The sequence below is a fragment of the Gymnogyps californianus genome, chromosome 10 (assembly GCF_018139145.2).
Source record: "Gymnogyps californianus isolate 813 chromosome 10, ASM1813914v2, whole genome shotgun sequence".
In the NCBI taxonomy this organism is placed as follows: domain Eukaryota; kingdom Metazoa; phylum Chordata; class Aves; order Accipitriformes; family Cathartidae; genus Gymnogyps; species Gymnogyps californianus.
Window position 1 is genome coordinate 27,386,572 of NC_059480.1, and position 20,465 is coordinate 27,407,036.

Below are 20,465 nucleotides of genomic sequence, written 5' to 3' on the forward strand. Positions count from 1 at the left end.
TCCTAATTTTTTGATTAAAAATAAACATGCAAAAGGGAAACAAAAGCAACTGAAGATGGTACAGATACTGCTTGTGTGCTCCTAATACAGTAATCTGATAAGTGATTAACAACGGATCTTTTCCAACAGTTAGGAAACTGCCTGTACTATACACATGCAGTTGGCAAATCCTTTCTTTGCTAGCCTACAAAGCAGTAGCCGAACAAGAAAAGTCTGTTTCCCATCTCATCACTCAAGCTATGTCCTTTCTCTGTCATTCTGCCCATTATATCAGTTTTCTACTGGGAGGCAGGCCCAAGGGAACATTGGATACTTGTGCTGGGTTTGGCTGGGATAGAGTTCATTTTCTTCACAGTAGCTGCTATGGGGCTATGGTTTGGATTTGTGCTGGAATCAGTGTTGATAATTCAGGGATGTTTTCGTTATTGCTGAGCAGCGCTTGCACAGAGTCAGGGCCTTTTCTGCTTCTCAGCCCACCCCACCAGCGAGGAGGCTGGGGGTGCACAAGGAGCTGGGAGGGGACACAGCCGGGACAGCTGACCCCAACTGCCCAAAGGGACATTCCATACCATAGGACGTCATGCTCAGCATCTAAAGCTGGGGGAAGAAGAAGGAAGGGGGGGACGTTGGGAGTGATGGCGTTTGTCTTCCCAAGTCACCGTTACGCGTGATGGAGCCCTGCTTTCCTGGAGATGGCTGAACACCTGCCTGCCGATGGGAAGTGGTGAATGAATTCCTTGCTTTGCTTTGCTTGTTCACGTGGCTTTTGCTTTCCCTGTTAAACTCTTTATCTCAACGCACGGGTTTTCTCACTTTTACTCTTCCAATTCTCTCCCATCCCACCGGCGGGGAGTGAGCGAGCGGCTGCATGGGGCTTAGTTGCCGGCTGGGGTTAAACCACGACAACACTATAGCACAAACACTTGGAGATAGCCTCATCACTTTTTTCCCCCAATATCAAGAATGATTTATCTGTTTGTAAACATAAAGCATGACCCATTATCTGATAATTTGATCTACCTGAAAGGTTCTTGGATTAAAAGCGCAGTAAGCGCTCTGGCAGGAGCCTAGGGAACTAACAGTGCTTTCACTGAGCACACATACATGTCTTAAGACCTGGATAGTGGCAGCCTTTGTGAGAGTCCTTCTAGGACCGGCCAGTGTATGACAAAGAAGAAAGCCAAATGAAAAGAAAAGGGGATCTGTTCTAGTTTCAGGTGGGATGTTACTAATACATAACTGGTATAAATTATGGGTGAAATCAGTAGAGTCCAATCCACATAAGAGCAGTGCAGCAGAGTAGACAGTTTGGCCTGACATTTTAAAAGAAAATCAATTTATTTAAAATATGAGATGAAATCTCATTGCAAATGTTCACAGGTCATTATCCTCTTAAGTTTACCTTCAAATACTAAAAAGTGAAGTTCTGGACTTCTTCAGCTCTACAATGTATATAACACTTTGGGGTTAGTATCGTTTTTTATGGCTGTGAGTTTCTGATTGCTTAGTACACTGCTTTATTCCTTCCTTCTACATACCCAATACGGGATTTTTATTGCTTTTCGTTGTGCCCTGTTTTATTTTGTGCCTTGTGTGCTGTCTCAGAGTCATGGCTGTTTTAACAGAAATACATGTTGATTGGATGTGAATCTCAAAGAAGAATATGTTCAGTGACAAATGTTCAGATCAAATTGACTGTACTTTATTAAGCATAAAAGTATGCCTAAAACCCAGAAAACTTTTCCAAGAGATGGATATGTTACTCCCCAAGTAATTTTCCAGAACAGTAATCATTCATCTTGCTATTTCAGTCACTGCATTCCAGAAAAGGCTTACTAATCTTTCTGTTTTTCTTAAAATATATTATCTGCAAATATGTTTACTTTAGAAGTTTAGTAACAGAGCAACTGATTTCCAACTACCTAGAACCATTCGAGTTACTTGTGATCAATCATTATGAGTATGAATTAAATTATCCGTTTTCCTCGGTTGCCATTCTGACCAATTCTTAAGCCAGAAGGAGGAAGACAAAGGTGATGCCAGTGAAACAAAATTAATTGTGGCCTTGTTTATTGCCTGGTACCTTTGAGCCTGCTAACGAAAGGACATGCACAACTGTAATGAAATGCTATTGAGATGAGATGCTCAGGCTTCAAGGGCAAGAGGCATATAAACAAAGCCTGATGAGTCTTTTCCCTTTAGTACCCACAAGGATTCAGTGTCTCACATTCCAGAAGACAGTGTTCCTCTGCCATAAAATTAAGACAAAACTTCACACAGGAGAGCTGCTGGAAATTATCAAGACCTGGAGGTAGCAGCAAAAAAAAGGAATTGTTTCAATTGTGGTTTTTTTCCTCCTTAATCTAGTAGTTCCTTTTCTATTTGATAAATTTCTCATCAGTATTTCATTTTGAGAGCAACAGTTTTCTGCAGTCATGAAGGCAGCTAGCAGATGCAGAACAAGTTCAAACACTTGATTCAAAAGTATCACAATTAACGATTTATCAAGCTTCTGAGTCTTAGAATCACACAATTTGGTTGTCTCTCTGAACTGGAATATGGTAACCACAGCCAGCAGGGCTAAGCTACAGCTCTTTGAAGTCAAACACATAAAAGACATACATGATCTTCAGCAAGTCAAGGAGAGCTCACATCACCCTCTGTCAATGAACCAGTGATGAACTGACTGATGACATGGCCGGTGTCTCACACCGGCCGGAGGCAAAGCCCATTTGCCTAGCTATCCCCGTCTCGTGGGAACCAAATGGCTTTAAAAAAGTCATATGAAAACTGCTGACCATGAAAGTTGTGGTACGGCTGACCAGAAAGCATCCCCGCTGCTGCCGAGCGGAGTAAGGACTGTTCCTGGTACTTCCCCTTCTCACTTCTCTAAAGTTACTCTAAAATTGTGGCTTTGTGTTTCTGTAGGTATTTTCTCGGCTGGCACAACAAGGAAATGTCATATTTGATGAATTCACAAAGTTTTGATGATTACAAATGAATAAGTGCCTGCATATCGGGAACGCACAGCTACTGCCAAGGCTCAGGCCATCACTACTAACGCCTCCCAGGGTTACTCGTGCTGGCGCCCTGCCCTCCCACCCTGCACACAAGCTGTGCACGTGCTGACAAAAGGCCCCACCTTTGATTCTGGGCATTTTTTACTTTGAGTGTACAGGTTTTTCACTGGATTTCAGTTTTCTATGGGTTTAATTACTTCTTCTACTTCCTCTTTGCACGTTTAGTCTTATTTTTTAAGAATGGAAAAGTTTCAAGAGCAAGAGAGGAAAAATGCTTTTGAAACTCTGACTTCTCAGTCCTACTAATTCCCTGTCTTCCCTTACAAATGCCTCAGGAGGTTTGTAGTAATGGTGGAAATGCGCTCAAAGATCTTCTCTTTCAACTATAAATGACCAAACGTCATTCTTCACTCTCCAGCTGCAGACCTGCACATGCTGACGCTCTCTGTTGTCCCTCAACAGTCTGAATAAACTCTGGTTTTAGGTATTATTCATCCAACTCAGAGTTTCAAAATTCTACCTCACCACAACTGCTGGTCCCACATACTGGTATAAATAGATATTTGGTGTACATGGTTTCAATACCCATCCTGCTACCATGGCACGCATTTGTTAGCCCACAGGCTCTCATTTATTTTCTGGGCATGAGATCCTTTCTGGTTTTCATTATTCAAGTAGCCAACTATTTTTTTTGCCCCCAGGAGTGTGTAGGATCCAGATGAGGATCCAGCAAAGTTGAACACCAGGAGGCTTGTGCTGAGAAAGGAAATTGAAAACCAGGATTAGGTTTCAGCTAAGTTGCTGTGTTGTGACAGTGGTTTCTCAAAATACTTCATAAATTTCTCTCTCCTGTCTGCATCAGTGCTTATTGCTAACATATTTTGACATGTTAGTTGCTTTCTACCTCTTTAAAAAAGAAATGGGAAAACCTCCAAAGAGTCCAAATTTCAGGCTGACTTTCTCCCTCCTCCAAATTTTTCAGAGGAAGATTGCCACACAGGAGGAGAAACTTGAGAGACTCCACATTGCTCAGCACAACATACTTTCATGCAAAGACTAGCAATAGACATATTAGGGCACCAGCAGCACTGCTAATGCAAAAGAAATGGCATAATAATTAATTTGCCCCATTTTTCAAAGGTCTAGTTCTGGAATGCGGGCCAGATTGAGGACTTGGCAAATAGACGTGTTTGACTGCTTGGTTATTCCCCAGCTCCCCTCCCCTGCTTCCAGCTTGGGTCTTGTAAACACAAAAGTTCAAGAGAGTGTAAAATTACACATGGGTCCAGCAGCGGTTTCTCTGCTCAGATGTTTTCTTCTCCTTCCTTAAGTTTACCTTATACTTGAGCAGAAAATGTGGCTCAGTCCAAATAGTGCATCTAGTTCTGCCCAAGTCTTTATCTGGTTAAGACAATCAATTACTCTCCCGTTCACGTGTCAACAGTTCAAGGTTAATTGTCCCTGTTTTGTTCTGGCCTTATCCCTGCCCTGCCCTGAACCCGCCAGTATCAATTCCAAACCACAAATATGTGACATTTGCCATCAGGAAAGCACGTGTGTATCAGACAGAAACATACCACTGCATTAGATCAGAGTCTATCCTTAGCAGGTATGTCCGAGGACTAGCCAGGATGACCCAGCCCAGCTCCGAGAGGCACACGCACCGGTGGCATTTCTGTGCACACACCTGTGCACCCAACCACGCACTGCAGAAGCTGAGACCGTGATCCACACAGGGCCAGCGCTGGTTTGCTTCATCAGAAGCAATCAGGAAACAGAACTACCCCAAACGGTGTTGCTGCCTTTTTCCCTTGTGCCAGTAGCTGCTCTCAGACCTTACCCACATAGTGCCTCCCCACCAGATCTCACGCCTTCAACCACCTCCCTCTTAGGGCACCTGCTGAGCTCCCACACTAAAGGCTTCTCCTCACCTCCTTCGTCTGCTCCCTACTTTCATAATGCCCCACAGAACTCTCCGATGCAGACAGAAAAACATCTTAAATCAGTAGGTCTGGTTTTAAATAGTTTGCGAGGACCTTGAAAAGTACAACGGCATTTGCCCGGAGTCACAGTGCCTCATCCCAGAATTGAGGACCATCCTGCCCATGAAAGTGTGGGTCCCTCACAGCCTCGGGTATTGCAATAATCAAGGACACACTAAATAGATAGGGGTTCCTTTGCCTTCAGAAATGTCCCCCCAGTTTGCAAAGGTTATTGACAGGCTTGGCACTAGAAAAGTGTAAGAAAATATCCCCATCTTCCTTTGCATTAAACAAGTAGGATGCAGAAGTGAGATGAGTGGGTGTTGCATTAATACAAATTAAGTAGCAATTCTAGTATCCAAGCTTCATTTTCCCACAAATATATACCTCCCAGACGTACTCATTTTACCCCGAAGGACCCGAAAGCGTTGAAAAATACATCGTTTTCCAAAGTAGGCTGGGGATGGAGAACCTCTGAGAACATCCAGGAGCCTCCCTGCGCAGGGTACGAGGGACCTCTTGTGGTGGCCGAGCTGCTGGCTCAGCGCTCCCGCATGGCAGCCAGGCTCCAACAGATGCCAGCGGCAGAAAAACAGTTATATCCAAATTTATCTCTCTCATTAGAGGAACCTAACTCGCTTAATACAGGAGGCATTAGCATATAACCCAATAGCACAACCCAGTTTATCTTCCCGGTCTCCAGCTATGAACACAAGGCATCTAAAAATAAAACAGCGCACTCAGTAATATTTTATTAAATGCTGTCGAATCTAACGCAGCCTAGCTAACCACGGTGTCATGAAAATAATAGCTGCTGGAAACAGCTCACCTAGCTTCAGTTTGAACCTGGTTCAATGGAGGAAAGAGTCAAATTGTCCCCGTAAGCCCGAGACCAGAGTTCTTGGCACAGAAGAGCTCTGTTGGATCTGGGAGCCTGCCTTGTGCTTTGCGTTAGGTGGCATCGCTCCCACTTTGCAACTGAAGGCAGAGCTGAACTAGCAAACATCTCTTCCTCGCACAGGGGCTCCATCTGCTTTAAGAACGCCACTAGCAATGATTTCTTGATTTTTGTAGTGAACTCAGAAGCCGCCAAATGCTGTCCGGTGACTAGCAACAGAGCTTCCTATAGCTGACCAATATGCATTCCTAGCAAGGGTCCAAGTGACCTCTTCACACCTATCCTGCACACCGCAGTCAAACAGCGGGACACATCCTGCTTTTATTTAGCTGGTCGAACACACACTGTGGCAATTTCCCTCTCCTGTATTTTTTTTTTAAACTATTGGATTATTTCATGCGCTCTAGTCTACGGTTTCCTCAAAACTGGTGTATTCTGTCAGAAAGCTGAAAGCACTATTGATAGGCTCTATATCTGTCTGCTCATTTACTGACCTAAAAGATCCCGCTCCAGAGACAGTCACAAAGCCACTTGTTTTCAAAAAATGGGCTCTAGATTTGGGTTTCTAGTTTAGAGTCACCTTAAAAAGAGAAGTACAGCCTCCAGCCACTAGTCACCCAGTCTGCAAGGTGGCATGAATATTTATTCCAAAACCACATTTAATTTTTAATCCCTAGATCAACTTCTCTCTTTTAGGAAAAAAAAACCCCAAACCTACGAACCACATTTATTTGTAGGAAAAGCACTACAATTTGGTTTTTCGGAGACCACAAAGTGCCAAACACATGTGAAGATCCCTGCTTTCTGCAGAAGAACACACCACCATTCAGAAACAACCTTTTTCCCCTCAAAAGCATTGCTAATATCTGCTGAGATCCAGGTCTAACATACAGTGTCACACATCCAACTGTACCTACAAGAGGCACATCTGCTTCCAGGTTCATTTGAGACTCTACTACTCCCCTAAAAGTCCCTTTTTCATGATTTAGCCCATAATTTAGCTTTCATTTATCCAAAGTCCTAGAAAGGAATCCAACAAAAAGCAACAAATAGGTCAATGGGCCCCAACCCTGTACTCACTGGTGTGCTGCTGTCGGAAAAGGTGTTCATGCTGATGGACCTGCTCATCTTGTCCGAGGAGAGGGACGGCGGGGAGGGACTGCGCTTGTCCAGCTGCTCGTGGTGCGGCAGGTCCTGGCGCTGCAGGTACTCACGCCATGCTCGCTGGATGCTGCGGCAAACACCGAGGCAGAGGGTTGGGGGGGATGCGGCAACAAAAAGGATTTAAAATACATATTCTTGACTGAAGAGGTGTTTTTTGGCATTTTTCTCTTCTTTTGTGCACTTCGCTTTCCAATTTGGATAATGATCACTTGTAACTGCCCTCTGTAGGCCTTATATTAGCCACTACTAGTATAACTTGAGGTATCTGTTAGGTAGAAGCAATTCTTTATGTCCAATCCCTAAACCTACAGAAGTGATTTAAATTTGAGACTGTACATAACTCAGCAATTCTCTTACATCTTGCAAACAAAATAAAAATGTGCATTTATCTGCTTAAAAGGATGAACAGCCTTCAACATCTTATATCAGCTTTCAGATTACAATGCAGACACAATTGGAAGTTCAGAACCAGACCAGTATCCTTTAAAATCTCCGCCAAAGCAAGGCATGGGGATTGCAGTAGGAGCTCTGCTTCCGAACTCTAAACTTCGACCAAGTTTCTAAAACTTGATGTGAAATTCTGTAAAGAAATTCCATTTTCTGTGCCGGCCAGTGGCCGGGGAGGCTTTCACCAGGTGGCAGTGCCGAACCGCCTGTGCCTTTCTGAAGGTGCCAGGGAGACCACTGAGAGATGCTGGGAATTAAAACTGTGTTTACAATAGTAACGGCATTAACACAAAGTATGCGGGTGTTTGCACACAGGGTGACCTGTGAACTCTGCAGAAAAGCAGAGCTAAATTCTGACCCGAGACTCGGCAGCGTTGCTGCAGTGCAATGAGGTAGAAAGAGCTCCTTTTAGGATTTTGAAGCAACTGGGATTTTATTCACTGGGATATCAAGCCAGTAAAACCTTCAGTGTGTCTGTTAATGAGGTAGAGCACCCTGACCTTTGCTTAAGCTGTTCCCAGCGGCACAAAGCTCTTGCGCTGCTCTGCCCAGGCGGCTGTGCGGGGAGCGGGTGGGAGCCGGCGCTCCTCCACCCTGCCTGCTCCCGAAGGGCTTGGCACCCTCAGCACCCAGCCTTGCTGCTGGGGTGCTCCCCGGGAGGGGTCCTGTGCCCAAACCCCTCCTGGCCCTGCTCGCACCCGCGGCGCCTGCACGCCAGGGCAGTGCAGAGGGCAATGCTCCTTCCTGAAGGAACCTTACCGCGTGCTTTATGGGTCAAACCAAAGGGTCCAAAGCCTTCGGCATGGATTTGCTTTGTCCTAGGAATAGTTTGGGGTTTTTTTACGCTGCCTTTTTAACAGTTAGGATGTCATTTCTGCTCCCACCTCCATAAGCCAGAAAAACTTTTAGCACCCAGACACCGTCGAAAAGGCATTTGATGACACACAGAAGTTTGGACGCGCGTCTAACTTCTTGGCTTCGCAGGAGGAGGACGAAGCTCAAGACCAGGACACCTACAACTTCTCATTGACTGCCTACAGTGCTGGGAACTCCAGAGAGTGGGAAGTGCCTCTTGGCATGTAATTTTTCCTGGTCAGGGAACAACGCTCCCAACGCACATGGCTCTTTGAACATCTCAAGGCTGATGAAATCAAATATATGTATTTTGTTATTTTTTAGAAGAATACCAGCTTGGAAATAACACAGCATCCATTACAGCCTCACCAGGATAGGTGCACTTCAGAGCCAGTCAGGTAGGTTAAGGCCTGTGTTGTTCTCATACAACAGCTTTAAAATGGACAGAAATATCTGCCAAAGCTCCCAAATGCGAGTGCCAACAGAGGAGCTTTCAGTAAATGCATTTTGTTTTAAAAATCCCCACATCTTCACACCTCAAGCATTTACACTTTGCATTGTTTCAGTTTCAAGCTTTACTGCATAATATGGACAAGTAGTATTTACATATTTATATTTATATGTACTTTCTATTTTAAAGCTTGAGAACATACTGAAGTTAAGTCATAACTACTCTTCTAGAAAGCTCTCTGAAAATTTATTCTTTCATCTCGCTTATATTTGCGTGACTAAAAGACACTGGCTGGTTTTTAATTTGAAACTTCATGTCCTTTTAATATTTTAATATAGCATTAATATTTTAACGCCCTGTATAGCGAGTTAGCTGTAGCTTTTCAGCTGAAAGTGAAATTCAGTATGTAATGTAGCAACGCACACAACTCTGTGGAAAGCTGTGCCTGATGTCGCCAAATTTTGCCATGAAGTAGCTGGGGGCTTCAGCATAAAGATGTTCGTATTTTTTGATGCAGGTGGAGCCACGTTAAACTTTCGCGGTCTGCTGGGAAGTCCAAGGGCATCGTGTTAGTGCAGGGTTAGTGCCTGCTGGATGGAGCGAATGGCTGCAGTAGGGCTGGAGGAACAACGCTGGAAGAGGCACAACGAGGAGTCCTCTGCTCTGATAGACATGTGGGTACGTTTTCAGTTATATCCCCGGTATCACCACGTGTCCCGATAGAGCACAGTCAAGCCTTTTAGAATAACTGACCCTGTGGTAAACTATACAACATGTGGGAAATGTATTACAAAGGCTAAAATTACTGCATTTGGAAGTTGAGGAGTTCATTATCAGAACACAGTGGTGCTTATCTCTTCCTTCCAGGTGGTGCAGCTAGGTGTCATGCATGTGCCTTGGCTGAGCGCTAGCAACTGCCTTGCTTTCCAGTAAAAACCAGCTTTCTTAGTGCCATATAACTGTGCTGCACCCCCCAGCCCAGGAGCTCTGCTCCCCTCAGACTTACATCTCCATCCCCATGCAAACCCAAGACTGCTCCTTGCAGAGAAGTCCCGTGAGCCACCTGGGGAGCTTTAACCAGGCTTCGTGTTAGATGCGAAAAATCCCACTGAAGAGACTTCTGCTTGCTCTGTGCTATACTTCCCTCCTCTAGGATGTTCTCTGTATATGTGAAAAATCTAGCAGATTCTCAAATATTCTTTCGTTTCACAGAGGAAGTGACAAAATTAGTGCAACGTTGAAGTTTAACATTTGAAATTCAACTCAAAGAGAATGTTCACATGCTTAAAGGTAGAGAAAAGCCTAGTTAACTTCATAATCGAGGCTTTTTTGTACTTAAAGTTACACAGAACTCCACGATGGATACACTCTGGGTTCTGCGGTTCAGGAATCGGACAAACTCAGCTGCATTTAAAGGCAGAAATTACGTTCTTCGTTACTTACATTTTCACTTTTGATTCCAAGGGCTGTAAGTTGATATGATATTTTTCGATATTATTTTCTTCATCCATGGCAAGCTGGGGGCTACGGAAAAGAAAAGAAAATGGGTTTAATGCATCTCAGCATGACATTTTTGCAATCACTGTGAATTAATTCCAAAATTTTGACAAGAACATACAAGAGCTGCTTATTATAAGGTGTTGCTGTCTTTGGAGGAAGGCATCTGGGTCCCTCTGTCCAGCTCCATTTGACTGTTAACAAGAAGTATGGATTTGGATCCAGTTTCCAGATCGGAGCCTGCCTGAGCCCTTGCGCTAAACCTTCCAGATGCCACAACTCCAGAGACAGGCACACCCAGCAAAGAAGCCGCTGCAAATAAAAAAAGAACTGGCAAATATAATAGATATTCTTGCTAAATTAACTTTCATCCCTGGGGCTACGTTTGAAAAGCTGGAGAGTAAAATGGAAAGTAACAACGGTAATGCCGGTAGCAAATGAATTACATCAGCAAAAGCCATACAGGAATATGAAGAAATAGTTCTTTGTAATAAATGATGACTGAGGAATTGGTGCTGCAAACCGATTGCTTTGAGAAAGCAATTTTAAAATGCTGGAAGATAAAAATCAAACATCTCGGGACACTGCTTTGGATGGGACTAGCAACATGAATGAAAGGTCTTCGCATGAAAATTTGTAAGATTAGACCCCAACCTGTGGAGTTATTTTGAGACTTTACTGGACACTTAATTACACCATTCAATCAGCAGCAGTTTTCAGAAATTATCCTCCTGTAACTAAAAATAAGAATTGTTTATGGGAGAGAGGCAAAATCTTGAATATTTATTACCGAATGAAAAACATAGTCTGCAATGAAGAGACTGTCCTTCAGAAAGGGCTTGTTGCCTTAAAAAAGCCATTTCACTCTATCATGTGCGAGATACTGCAGAAATGGCACATTTACCTTTGAAGCAAGTCTTTGCCATCATTGACCTGTTCCAAGGTGTGCTGGAGCCTTTTGAGTTCTTCCTACAAGGAGAGAAAAAAAACATTTCAATGTGCTTATGGGAAGCCCTTGGTTGGCGTTGGAGATTCCCGCTCAACCTCAAAACGTTGTGAACCAACCACTAAACAAAACGGTCCCTCAGGTAATGTCTACGAGATCGCTTTCAAATTCAGATACCCAAAATAACTACAAGGGAACCAATATATTTATCGATATGTCCAGCACAAGTTTGAAAGAAAATACCAGACCTACAAAAATGATAAACACAGCAAAAGAGGAAAGCATTCTTTCATGTCTTAGGTGTGTGGCTGCTTTGATTCGAGAGGAGATGGTCTTGGTAAGAGGCAAGTGAGCATCAGCTCATACTTTCAGGCACTTCTCTTTGTTCTGCAATCAGACAGTATTCAGTCTCATAATTAAGAGAGTCACTGGCTGAGATTTACAGCCCGATGCCTTTACCAGGATATTTGCATCAGATCCTGTTTCAATAGCAGAGATGTCACAAATGTAACTGCAGATGCATAGCTGGAGTTCCCTGCATCCATGCTAATGTCCCAGGAAAAATGTACCCATGATGTTCAGCACAGAGATTTGCCCTAAAAAACTGAATTGTATCTGAGTGGCAGGGTTTTACTGTTCAGAAGGTGTGGGAGTTGAGGGGTTGAGGAGAACCTGGTTGCAATGAAGCGCGTCCTCCAGGGGATGCAATTCCTGGGCTGAACTTTCCGTCCCCTCGCAGGGCACAATCCCACAGAGTGCCCTGGCATCGCTGGGACACGCACGGGCAGAGGAGGCATGCCCAGTCTCCTTAAAACCTGGGCTGACAAGCAAACACCGAACCCTCCAGAGCGCAGCCCTATGATGCAATGCAAAGAGCATCACCACGCCGAGATGCAGGGATGTGCCTTCAGGTTTGTGTTTACACATCAACTGTTCGATAACTAAGCAACACCGGAAGATGAGAAGTCTACACAAAACACAAAGGTGTTAACTCATGACTTCTTTTAGCTCCTTAAGTTGGGAATCAAATGTAAAAGCAAAAGCTACTGAGAGTAAGGAAGGAGGGTAATTTACTTCACACCTACCTTGCATACAGATACAGGATTCCCAGGAAGGCTAAGAACGTTAAAAAGGCAAAACAAGGATATTTTTGTCTTGTATATCTTATCTGACCTGGGGATGAATCAAAGATTTTTGTTTCCAATAAGACTGTTCCAATCTCCAGGAGCACAACGGATCAGCCAGCTCTACCTTCTGCTTTCCCAATTAAAGCCGATTTTGTGAAACAGAGAAATTTTATGTGGCACTTTTTAATCCTGTACAAGATTCTACCCTGTTCAACATGAAACAAGATCACAACTGGTAGCTGATTTACTCCTAATACAGCTTTCATTTCCTCCCAGCCTTGGAAGGACTATTACTGCAAAATATATTTTATGCATAAACTAGATTTGTCAAGACAAGAAGTTAGATGTTTCCCCAGCCTTTGCCCCTCTGGGTCTCTAACTGCAGCACCATTTTGTGGACACACTGCAGCTGATAAAGCACTGTGCGTGATTCGGGAGGCCTGGCTGCTGCCTACCGCTCATCAGCCATTGGAAATAATCCAGTCGTGAAACTTCTTTTTATTTTTGCCTTCCTTCTTTTTTTTTTTTTTCTTTTTTTGCCTGCTCTGAGGAACATCCTCTTCTGGCATGTTAAAAACAAGCAACTTTCAAAATTGTTTTCTTTGAAGCACAGTTCAGTTCCGAAGATAACCTTTTCTTCTCTCCTATTATTCCGCTGGTCATTTTGTCAGCGTACCCCAGAGCTACGTACGGTAATTTAGAATGTGAAAACAATTTGCAATTGACTTTATATATAGCTCTGGGTGACAAAACCTGCATGACTTACATAAATCATTTCTTGTGTTTGACATCATTTTCTATTAACCTCAGGGTGAAGACTGAACAAAAAAAAAAGGAAAAACCAAAATTGGTTGTGACATTTTTGACTATTCAGTCTTTCAATTAAACATCACCGGACAGTCTTCATAAAAGCCATAATATAAGGCAACTACAGCAGGGGCATAGCAATGTTTGCATAATTGGGAAGAGAAGGAGACATAAAATCTATACTAATTTCAGTTTTGCGTCATTAACCATGAAATATTGATTATTGCTCCTTGCAAAAAAAATTTATGAAGCTAGCTATGCTGCTGCACCCACAGAAAGTGATTCGGATGCTTTGCGCTTGGCCCCCGGCGTAGTAACTGATGGGTGGCAGTGACAGTTGGGACGCTGCTCTTCCAACCCACAGCCTTAGGAGATGCATCTCCCAGATTACACCCGGAGTGACCCAGCTGCAAACTCGAACTTCAGAAAATTAAATTGGAAGACATCCATACTTCTGTTGGAATACACGATGAATTACGATGCCTCTATAAACCTGGTTATAATGTAAACATATTGTAAAATTTACCGCAGTTTTCATTTTCCTACTTCAGCTGAATACAGACATTAGCAGCTACAGACACATATAGATACCTAAGGAAGAAAAAGCAATGAAATCTTGAAGTGCAAGACTGGTGTTAAGAGCAAACTAAAGTGCCTATTTCTAGCCTTTAACGTGTACATTCTGCTTATGCATTACTTATTTTCCAGCCTGTAGATCCATACTTTTAGGAAACCAGGCTATTGCAATGACTTAATTATTGCCAAGAAAGCCCGTAACCTTACGGGACAGAAAAGACCAAGGGGCTCTGTAGAGTCTATAGACTCTCTTGCCAGGGAGAAGCTTGCGTAAAAGAGCCATCTTAAGCTGCACCGAGCTGGCTCCCAGCGCAGTCCGCACGTTATAAAAGCCTGGCTTGGCTTTGCTGGCAGTATTTAGTTCGAGCAAAAAGATTCTGGGTCCCTCTGCCTTTTTCCCTGCAGATCAGTTGTGTTTGGCTCCACGCAGCCCATGGACAGGCTCTGTGTGTGCACGTCCAGTGCGATGGTTTAGCAACCTCGCCCAGCTGTCTTCAGCAGTTTTCAGGGTCTTTTTTTAACGGAGGGACCCGGAGGTTGCCGTAGACTTTAGTCCTCGTTTGGGCTTGCACTGAAATGTAACATCTCGTTTGACCGGCCGTGGAGATGATGGCAGCTAGAAGATACGGGGTCATCGAGGCAGGCTCAGACACAGACTAGCAGAAATCTAAACCAATCTAAATCCACTAGGCCCTAAATTCCTTTCGAAGAAGTCTTTTTTAAAAAACAGTTATTAGTGCAAATTCTAAGAAATCTGCAGACTTTAAATCATACCTAGATAAATATTTACCTCCAGTAGCAGGCAATTATTCTTTTTTGTTGCTATACCCAGAAGTATCCATTCAGGTCAGTGGAGCTATTTATACCTGCGGGTTTAGACTAGCACAGAGAAATGAAGGCAGAGGCCACATATTAAAAATTCATTTTCAAAATCCTTTTTGGACATGCATGCTGTTGTTTGAGTATCTCTGCCTAAGAGGTCTGTCGCTTGCTGCTGAATGAATATACAACAGTGCTTCCCGAGAGGTCAGAGAGACGGAGATGGGAAGAGAAAGCTTCACTTTCAGTAGAACCACGGCCCAAAAATAGCAGTAAAAAAGGGGTTTTTCCCATTTTATAATTAAGAGTGAGTATAGCAGTTATTCAAACACGTCAGCTTTGGGTAGCTCTCTATTTCATTGATGTTCTTCCAAATTCTAATTGAAATTTTGTTGAATGGTGATTTTTTGTTATGCAGGAAAACTTCCACTTATGTGCATTTCTTCCTCTCCTTATTTGCAAGTCACTTGATGAAACACCACGGTGCCAGTTTGAGATCCTCCTGACAGAGAAAAGGCCACAGCGAGCAGAGAAACCCTGTGTCGGAGTGGCATGGTTGCTCTCCTGTTGGAGCAGGATTGCGCCCTTCGTGTTGGGCTGCGGGGTGCTGCTGAGCACAGGGAGGGTGCTGGAAAGGGGCTGGAGCATCAGGGCTGCCCAGTGGCACCTAAGTGAGATGTGGCAGAGCAGAGCACAGCCCTGCCACTGCCTTGAAGGCAAACCACGTCTCACCAGCCTGCCGGTGCTACGCAGGGAGGGAGTTAGTGCCGAGAGCTTTAATTTGGAAATATCAATAAAGATCACTGGAGCTTTCACAGCCGCTCTTGCCAGCGAACGCATTAGCCCGTCTTATCGTTCCACAGCCGCTGCAGGTAAAGACAAACGTATGAGTTCTTCTCCGCAGCACTGACACAGGCATGTGCAAAACCGATCGTTCCTTTCCCAGCACAACCGCTGAAGTGATGGCACAGCTAGCGCAGGCACAGCTGAAGGCAGTCGGGAGCCAGAAACGCTGCAATGCCTGCTGCCGTTAAGACCAGAAGCCGTGCAGGATCCATCCTCTGATCAAAACCATCTGATGCCTCTTTCTGCTGCCTATTAGGAAGCCAATTTATAAGCTTTAACATTCTCACCTCCTGCCATTTTCCAATCCTGTGGTCATCAGAGGCGGATACAAGGTAATGAAGCGCTCTCTGCTGCTGCTCACCTCTCCCGGTCCATCGCGCCAGTCTGGGGACAGCACACGCAGCGCTAAACCACCTCTAGCACCAGCTCTGATCCATGTGCCATTCGTACTCCAGCACAGAAGCAGCAGCCTCAGCTGCTTTTCAAACACCCCAGCTGCTTTTGGTTACTGAAAACAATCCATTGCCAACGCTGTTCTGAGCTGCTTACACCCATGTCTGCTGTTACCTGTGTTTTTAAGACTCTGTTTCCCATTTAACAAAGAATTACCCCCCCACACTCTTTTTGTGTCCATGAAGCATCTTGGGTTTTATTCATTTTATGTTTTTTCATTTTTCATTTTATTCATTTTCATTTCTGTTTTGCCCTGTTTTCCCGGGGAAGACCACCGCCCCTGTATTAAGTGATGTAGTGTCTGTGTTTCAAGGCCATCAAGCCCTGTCAAGCAGTGCGTTAACTAAGCCTCTTAGCAGGATACAATGAGTCTAAAGAGGATAGAAAGATCAGGATCCTTTGTAGTGAAGGCTTTTACTCACTACTGTTTTGGGCACCCATTCATGCCGGCATGGAGGCACTGCTCCTGTGGGAAACATGCTGGATTATATGAGCAGCCCCCTAAAGCTCCTGTTCCCTCTCGGTAAACAACAGGGGGTTGTCCCCAAAGCAGCATCTCTGGTGGCACCTGTGTGCCCAGTATGGGGGTACATCAGAGGCACAAGGAGCCCCAGTTTGGGCAGACGCAAAACCATCTGCATTAATTCCCATTTCAGGGATGCGTAGAGCATTCTGCATCCCATTTTGGGGGCTGGAACATAAAAGCTAACTCTACGCCCCGAATACACTGAGCATTCTGTAAATTTGGTAATTAAATGTCTGATGGTGACAACTGCTTCGTATCTTGGAACAAAAAGACACATCAGATGACAGTGGCTTCTGTATATTGGGGGTGGGAGGGGGAAGGTCTTATTTTATTTGCTCTGGCAACCCAACGGGGACCTTGAACACTTCAGCTATGAACGTTCAAGAAAAGTACATTAACTGCACAAGATGAACATAGCTACCGGGGCTCTGCGATCCACAGCTGTCAGAACCATTTGCCAGATCACTTAAAAAAATTGTGCCACCAATAGAGTTACCTAAACCTACTTAAACAAGGTTCGCATTCAGATTTAGAAACAAAATATGAATTAGCCTCGCTGAAATGGGTTAGTTACTGCAGGGGGACACAGCTTGGACATTCGGTCGGATCCTGTATCCTAGCCTGCCACTGACCTCCGACGGCACCTTAGGTGTTTCCACCTCCTTTCTTGTGTGCATCTTGTCCATTTGGGTCACGATATCTTCAAGGAAGGGAACAGCTCTTATTTTTTGCTTGTGCATCAGGGGTCTGATCTTGATTAGGTAAAACAGAATGTGGTCACTAACCCCTAATTAATAGCAAACAGCTTCAGGCTTTTCCATCACTCTTCCATCAAATAGTGCCTGTATTTCCCTTCCGTGGCTCACCTTCACTGCAGGAGGACCACAGTCCCTCTGCTACAAACGTTGCTCCTGGTGAGCGCAGGGTAAGTGTGTGTGGGCTCTGTCCATGCACTTGTCTTTCCAAACTAGCCTAAGAAGGTGTCAACCAAAACCTGAGGACTGCTCAAGGGTGTCACACTGAACAGAAAATGAGGCCAAGAGTAGGAAACAAAGGGCAGGCATCACTGAAAGATTTCAGGCTGGAAAGAGGTTACCGCTAATTAGAATGCCACTGGGATGAGCGTTAAGCATCATGGCTGCTCAGCACAAATGAGCGTGCGCTGATGCTGCAGCAAGGTTTCTGAGGATCTAGCTGATAAATGGAGCACATATGGGAACAGTAGCCATTAGGCAATTAACTCCCACAGTTTATTGCTCATGTTTCCATTATTCTGGATATTTAAGAGATACTTCACTCAATATGCATTTTCTTAGTTTATTGAAAATCAAAGTTACGCTTGTAGAGACCAATTGCTACAATTTAGGTTATTCTCCGACAAGAAGGACCACGTTGCTTTCCACTCTTCTCCAGCACAAGCCAACTCTCAGGGAGTTTTTTCAAACACAAGTTTCCTGTAAGTTTACTAGCTAATATCTTTACAGAATATGGTCTAATTTTCCAAAGGTCCCCTTAGGTCCTCTTTACAGTATGACTCAGTTGACAAGTCCTTTGTGGCTTCTTACTTGCTCAGTTTGGTGTGTTTAGAAATCTGTTGTACCATTGTTATTTTCTGTTGTACCATCGGGTTTTTTCCCATCCTTCACATGTAGCACATATCTATAATGTTCCCACACAAACAGCAGCGGAGCATCACCTGCAATGCTAGCACTGAGAAGCTAGGGACTTCTAGGGACTAGCTAGGGACTTCCCCCCTTCTGGCTAAGGGACTTCTCGTCCAAGTACTCTGAAATCTCCGTGCCGATTTGGACTGCTTTCAGATTGACTTCTGAGGTTTTCCACGCGAGTTCAGGATGGAGCTAGGGGTGCAAGTTTGGGATCATTTGAATCAGGCTTTCCTGTAACGCTGTCCCACAGAGAAAAAAATATTGCAACAGAAATGCTCCAGCACTTCTGATGATAGTTTCTAGACTGCTTTCTGCTTTTTGCACCCTGTGCTGTTCAGCACATGGCGTGACCCAACACCACAACTGGTGGCTGAGTCCCCCACCCTGCTTCTGCCTCCTAACCCAGCAGCAGCACAGCCCCACCACCCGCCCGGGGCTGGCTTGGGCTTCAGAAGCTGGAACCCAATGTTGGGTTGTAGGTACATCCCTCGGTCCGTTCACTGAAAGCCTAACAAGGCAGAGAAGGAAAAGCTTTATTAGAGCAGCGAGTTTACCGTTCTGCCACAGGTAAACTCCTTGATGCATCATTTCTCAGAGTTTTACTCATTACTGTTTAAAATTCCCAGGGGACGCGTTTGCCTCCTATTTCACAGGACACTTTCATCACTTAATAGATGAATTGGTAATATTTTCATTTTCTTCATGTAAAGCCCTTCCTCCCTTTTTATACCCTATGGACATAATATCTAATTGTTTCTCTTCCCAATCTTGTAAATCATGACATTGCTCTCATCTCATTCATCATTTAATCAAAATAGGACTCAATACAGAACTTCATCGACTAAGTGTAAGCCCAGTATAGGGAACAAAAGCAGAAAGTCTTGGCTTTCACATATTTGAACTGAGCTCATGCCTAATCCCTTTGCTACGATCCTGGCTACATAAGGATGCCCAGCACAGCTGATATATTAATTCCTCTCATAAGTGGGTGTAAACAGCCGGAAGGGAAATGCAGCAATGCTGGTGATATCTCCCAGGGGATGGGAGCACTCACAGGATGACCTGTTGAGCTCTTCTCCACTTTCCACAATACCAATAAATTGTTTTCTTTTCCTTCCTTCAGCTCTGCCCTCAGGAAGAGTAATCTATTGCACCATGGCTACAGAACATTATTTCATAGTTACAGCAGCTCTGGAAACCTTGCACAAGGATGAATACCATTAAAAAGCCAAGTTAGATTCCTTTTAAAAAGCCTCTTCTTTCTGATGCTGTCACTGTGGTCAGGGCTTTCAACAGCACTGCTTCTGCCTCGAAATACACAAGCTTTTAACTTTTGCCAAGGGAACCGACTATAAAGAACGAAACCTCTTGACATCTTGGCTTCTCTGCCGCCAAAGTGCTTCTGCAACTACAGCCAGTCTGAACACCGAGGAAAAGGTCTGGAACAACACGAGTGCTATAGGAGACTCAGCAAAGTAAGCGTTTCATAGGGTATAGTTCAAGGGAAAAAAAGATAATATATATACACACACACGTATATACACACACTGGGATTCAAGTCCATGGCAAGAAAGCCTATTTCTCACTGAAATCCGGAAAGTTTTGGAGTCAGATATGACAGCTACCCTACAAGTGGCAGCAGGCACTAAATGAGTCACTTAGGGGATGAGGAGATGCTATAACCATATCTAGGATTTTAATGCCATTTGTATGGGACCTGATGTGACCGTGCAAAACCTGGTGTAAATCACTACAGCTTCACCGAAGCAGAGAATGTGTGTTACATGTTGTCCATTATATGCTGCCTTTACTACAGTGACAGCCTACACCAGAGCTAGAGCTGGTCAAGACAGCAACCAGCATGCTCTAGGAAACGCTGGTTTTTTCAAAAGCAAGTTTCCATTTGAATGAAAACCAACAATTTCGACATGCCAAATGCACACTGTTAGAGCAACCAGCCTTCCCTGCAAGCCCTGGATAGCAAAAGGCAGCCCCAAAATCCCAACGGGGCATGTGCAGTGCTGGAAGAGCCACAGAGGCAATGAGGCCAAAGCCTACCAGAGCTGACCACCCGTGAACACTGCACTGCAGAGAGGGCAGCAAAGCCTAATAACAATATGTTTCAGAAGAAATGAAGCTTTCCAACCCAATACTGGCTTATGCGGAATGGTACTTTAATCTTAAAAAAAATGAAAGGAAATGGCAACCCTAGTGTTGTGTTTTACTTCATGGTACAAAAGCTGCACCTTGGAGAGAACAGCATTGGCCAAATTACATGGGGAATGGTAGGTGAATGTTTTTATGGAGAAGAGACATGACAATCCTTAAGTGTCACCAACAGTCCAAGTTTCTTCATCGTTACCATTACTTTACCCTTCCTCTGA

General features: G+C 44.2%; 1 protein-coding gene across 1 annotated transcript; it reads right to left on the minus strand.

Moving 5' to 3' along the window:
- Positions 1-6,878: 6,878 nt before the first annotated feature.
- IQCJ (IQ motif containing J) lies at positions 6,879-15,810 on the minus strand. Its single transcript, XM_050902684.1, is given in 4 exon segments — positions 6,879-7,131; positions 10,261-10,341; positions 11,219-11,293; positions 15,797-15,810. Coding segments are annotated over 4 exon segments (423 nt in total).
- Positions 15,811-20,465: the final 4,655 nt, after the last annotated feature.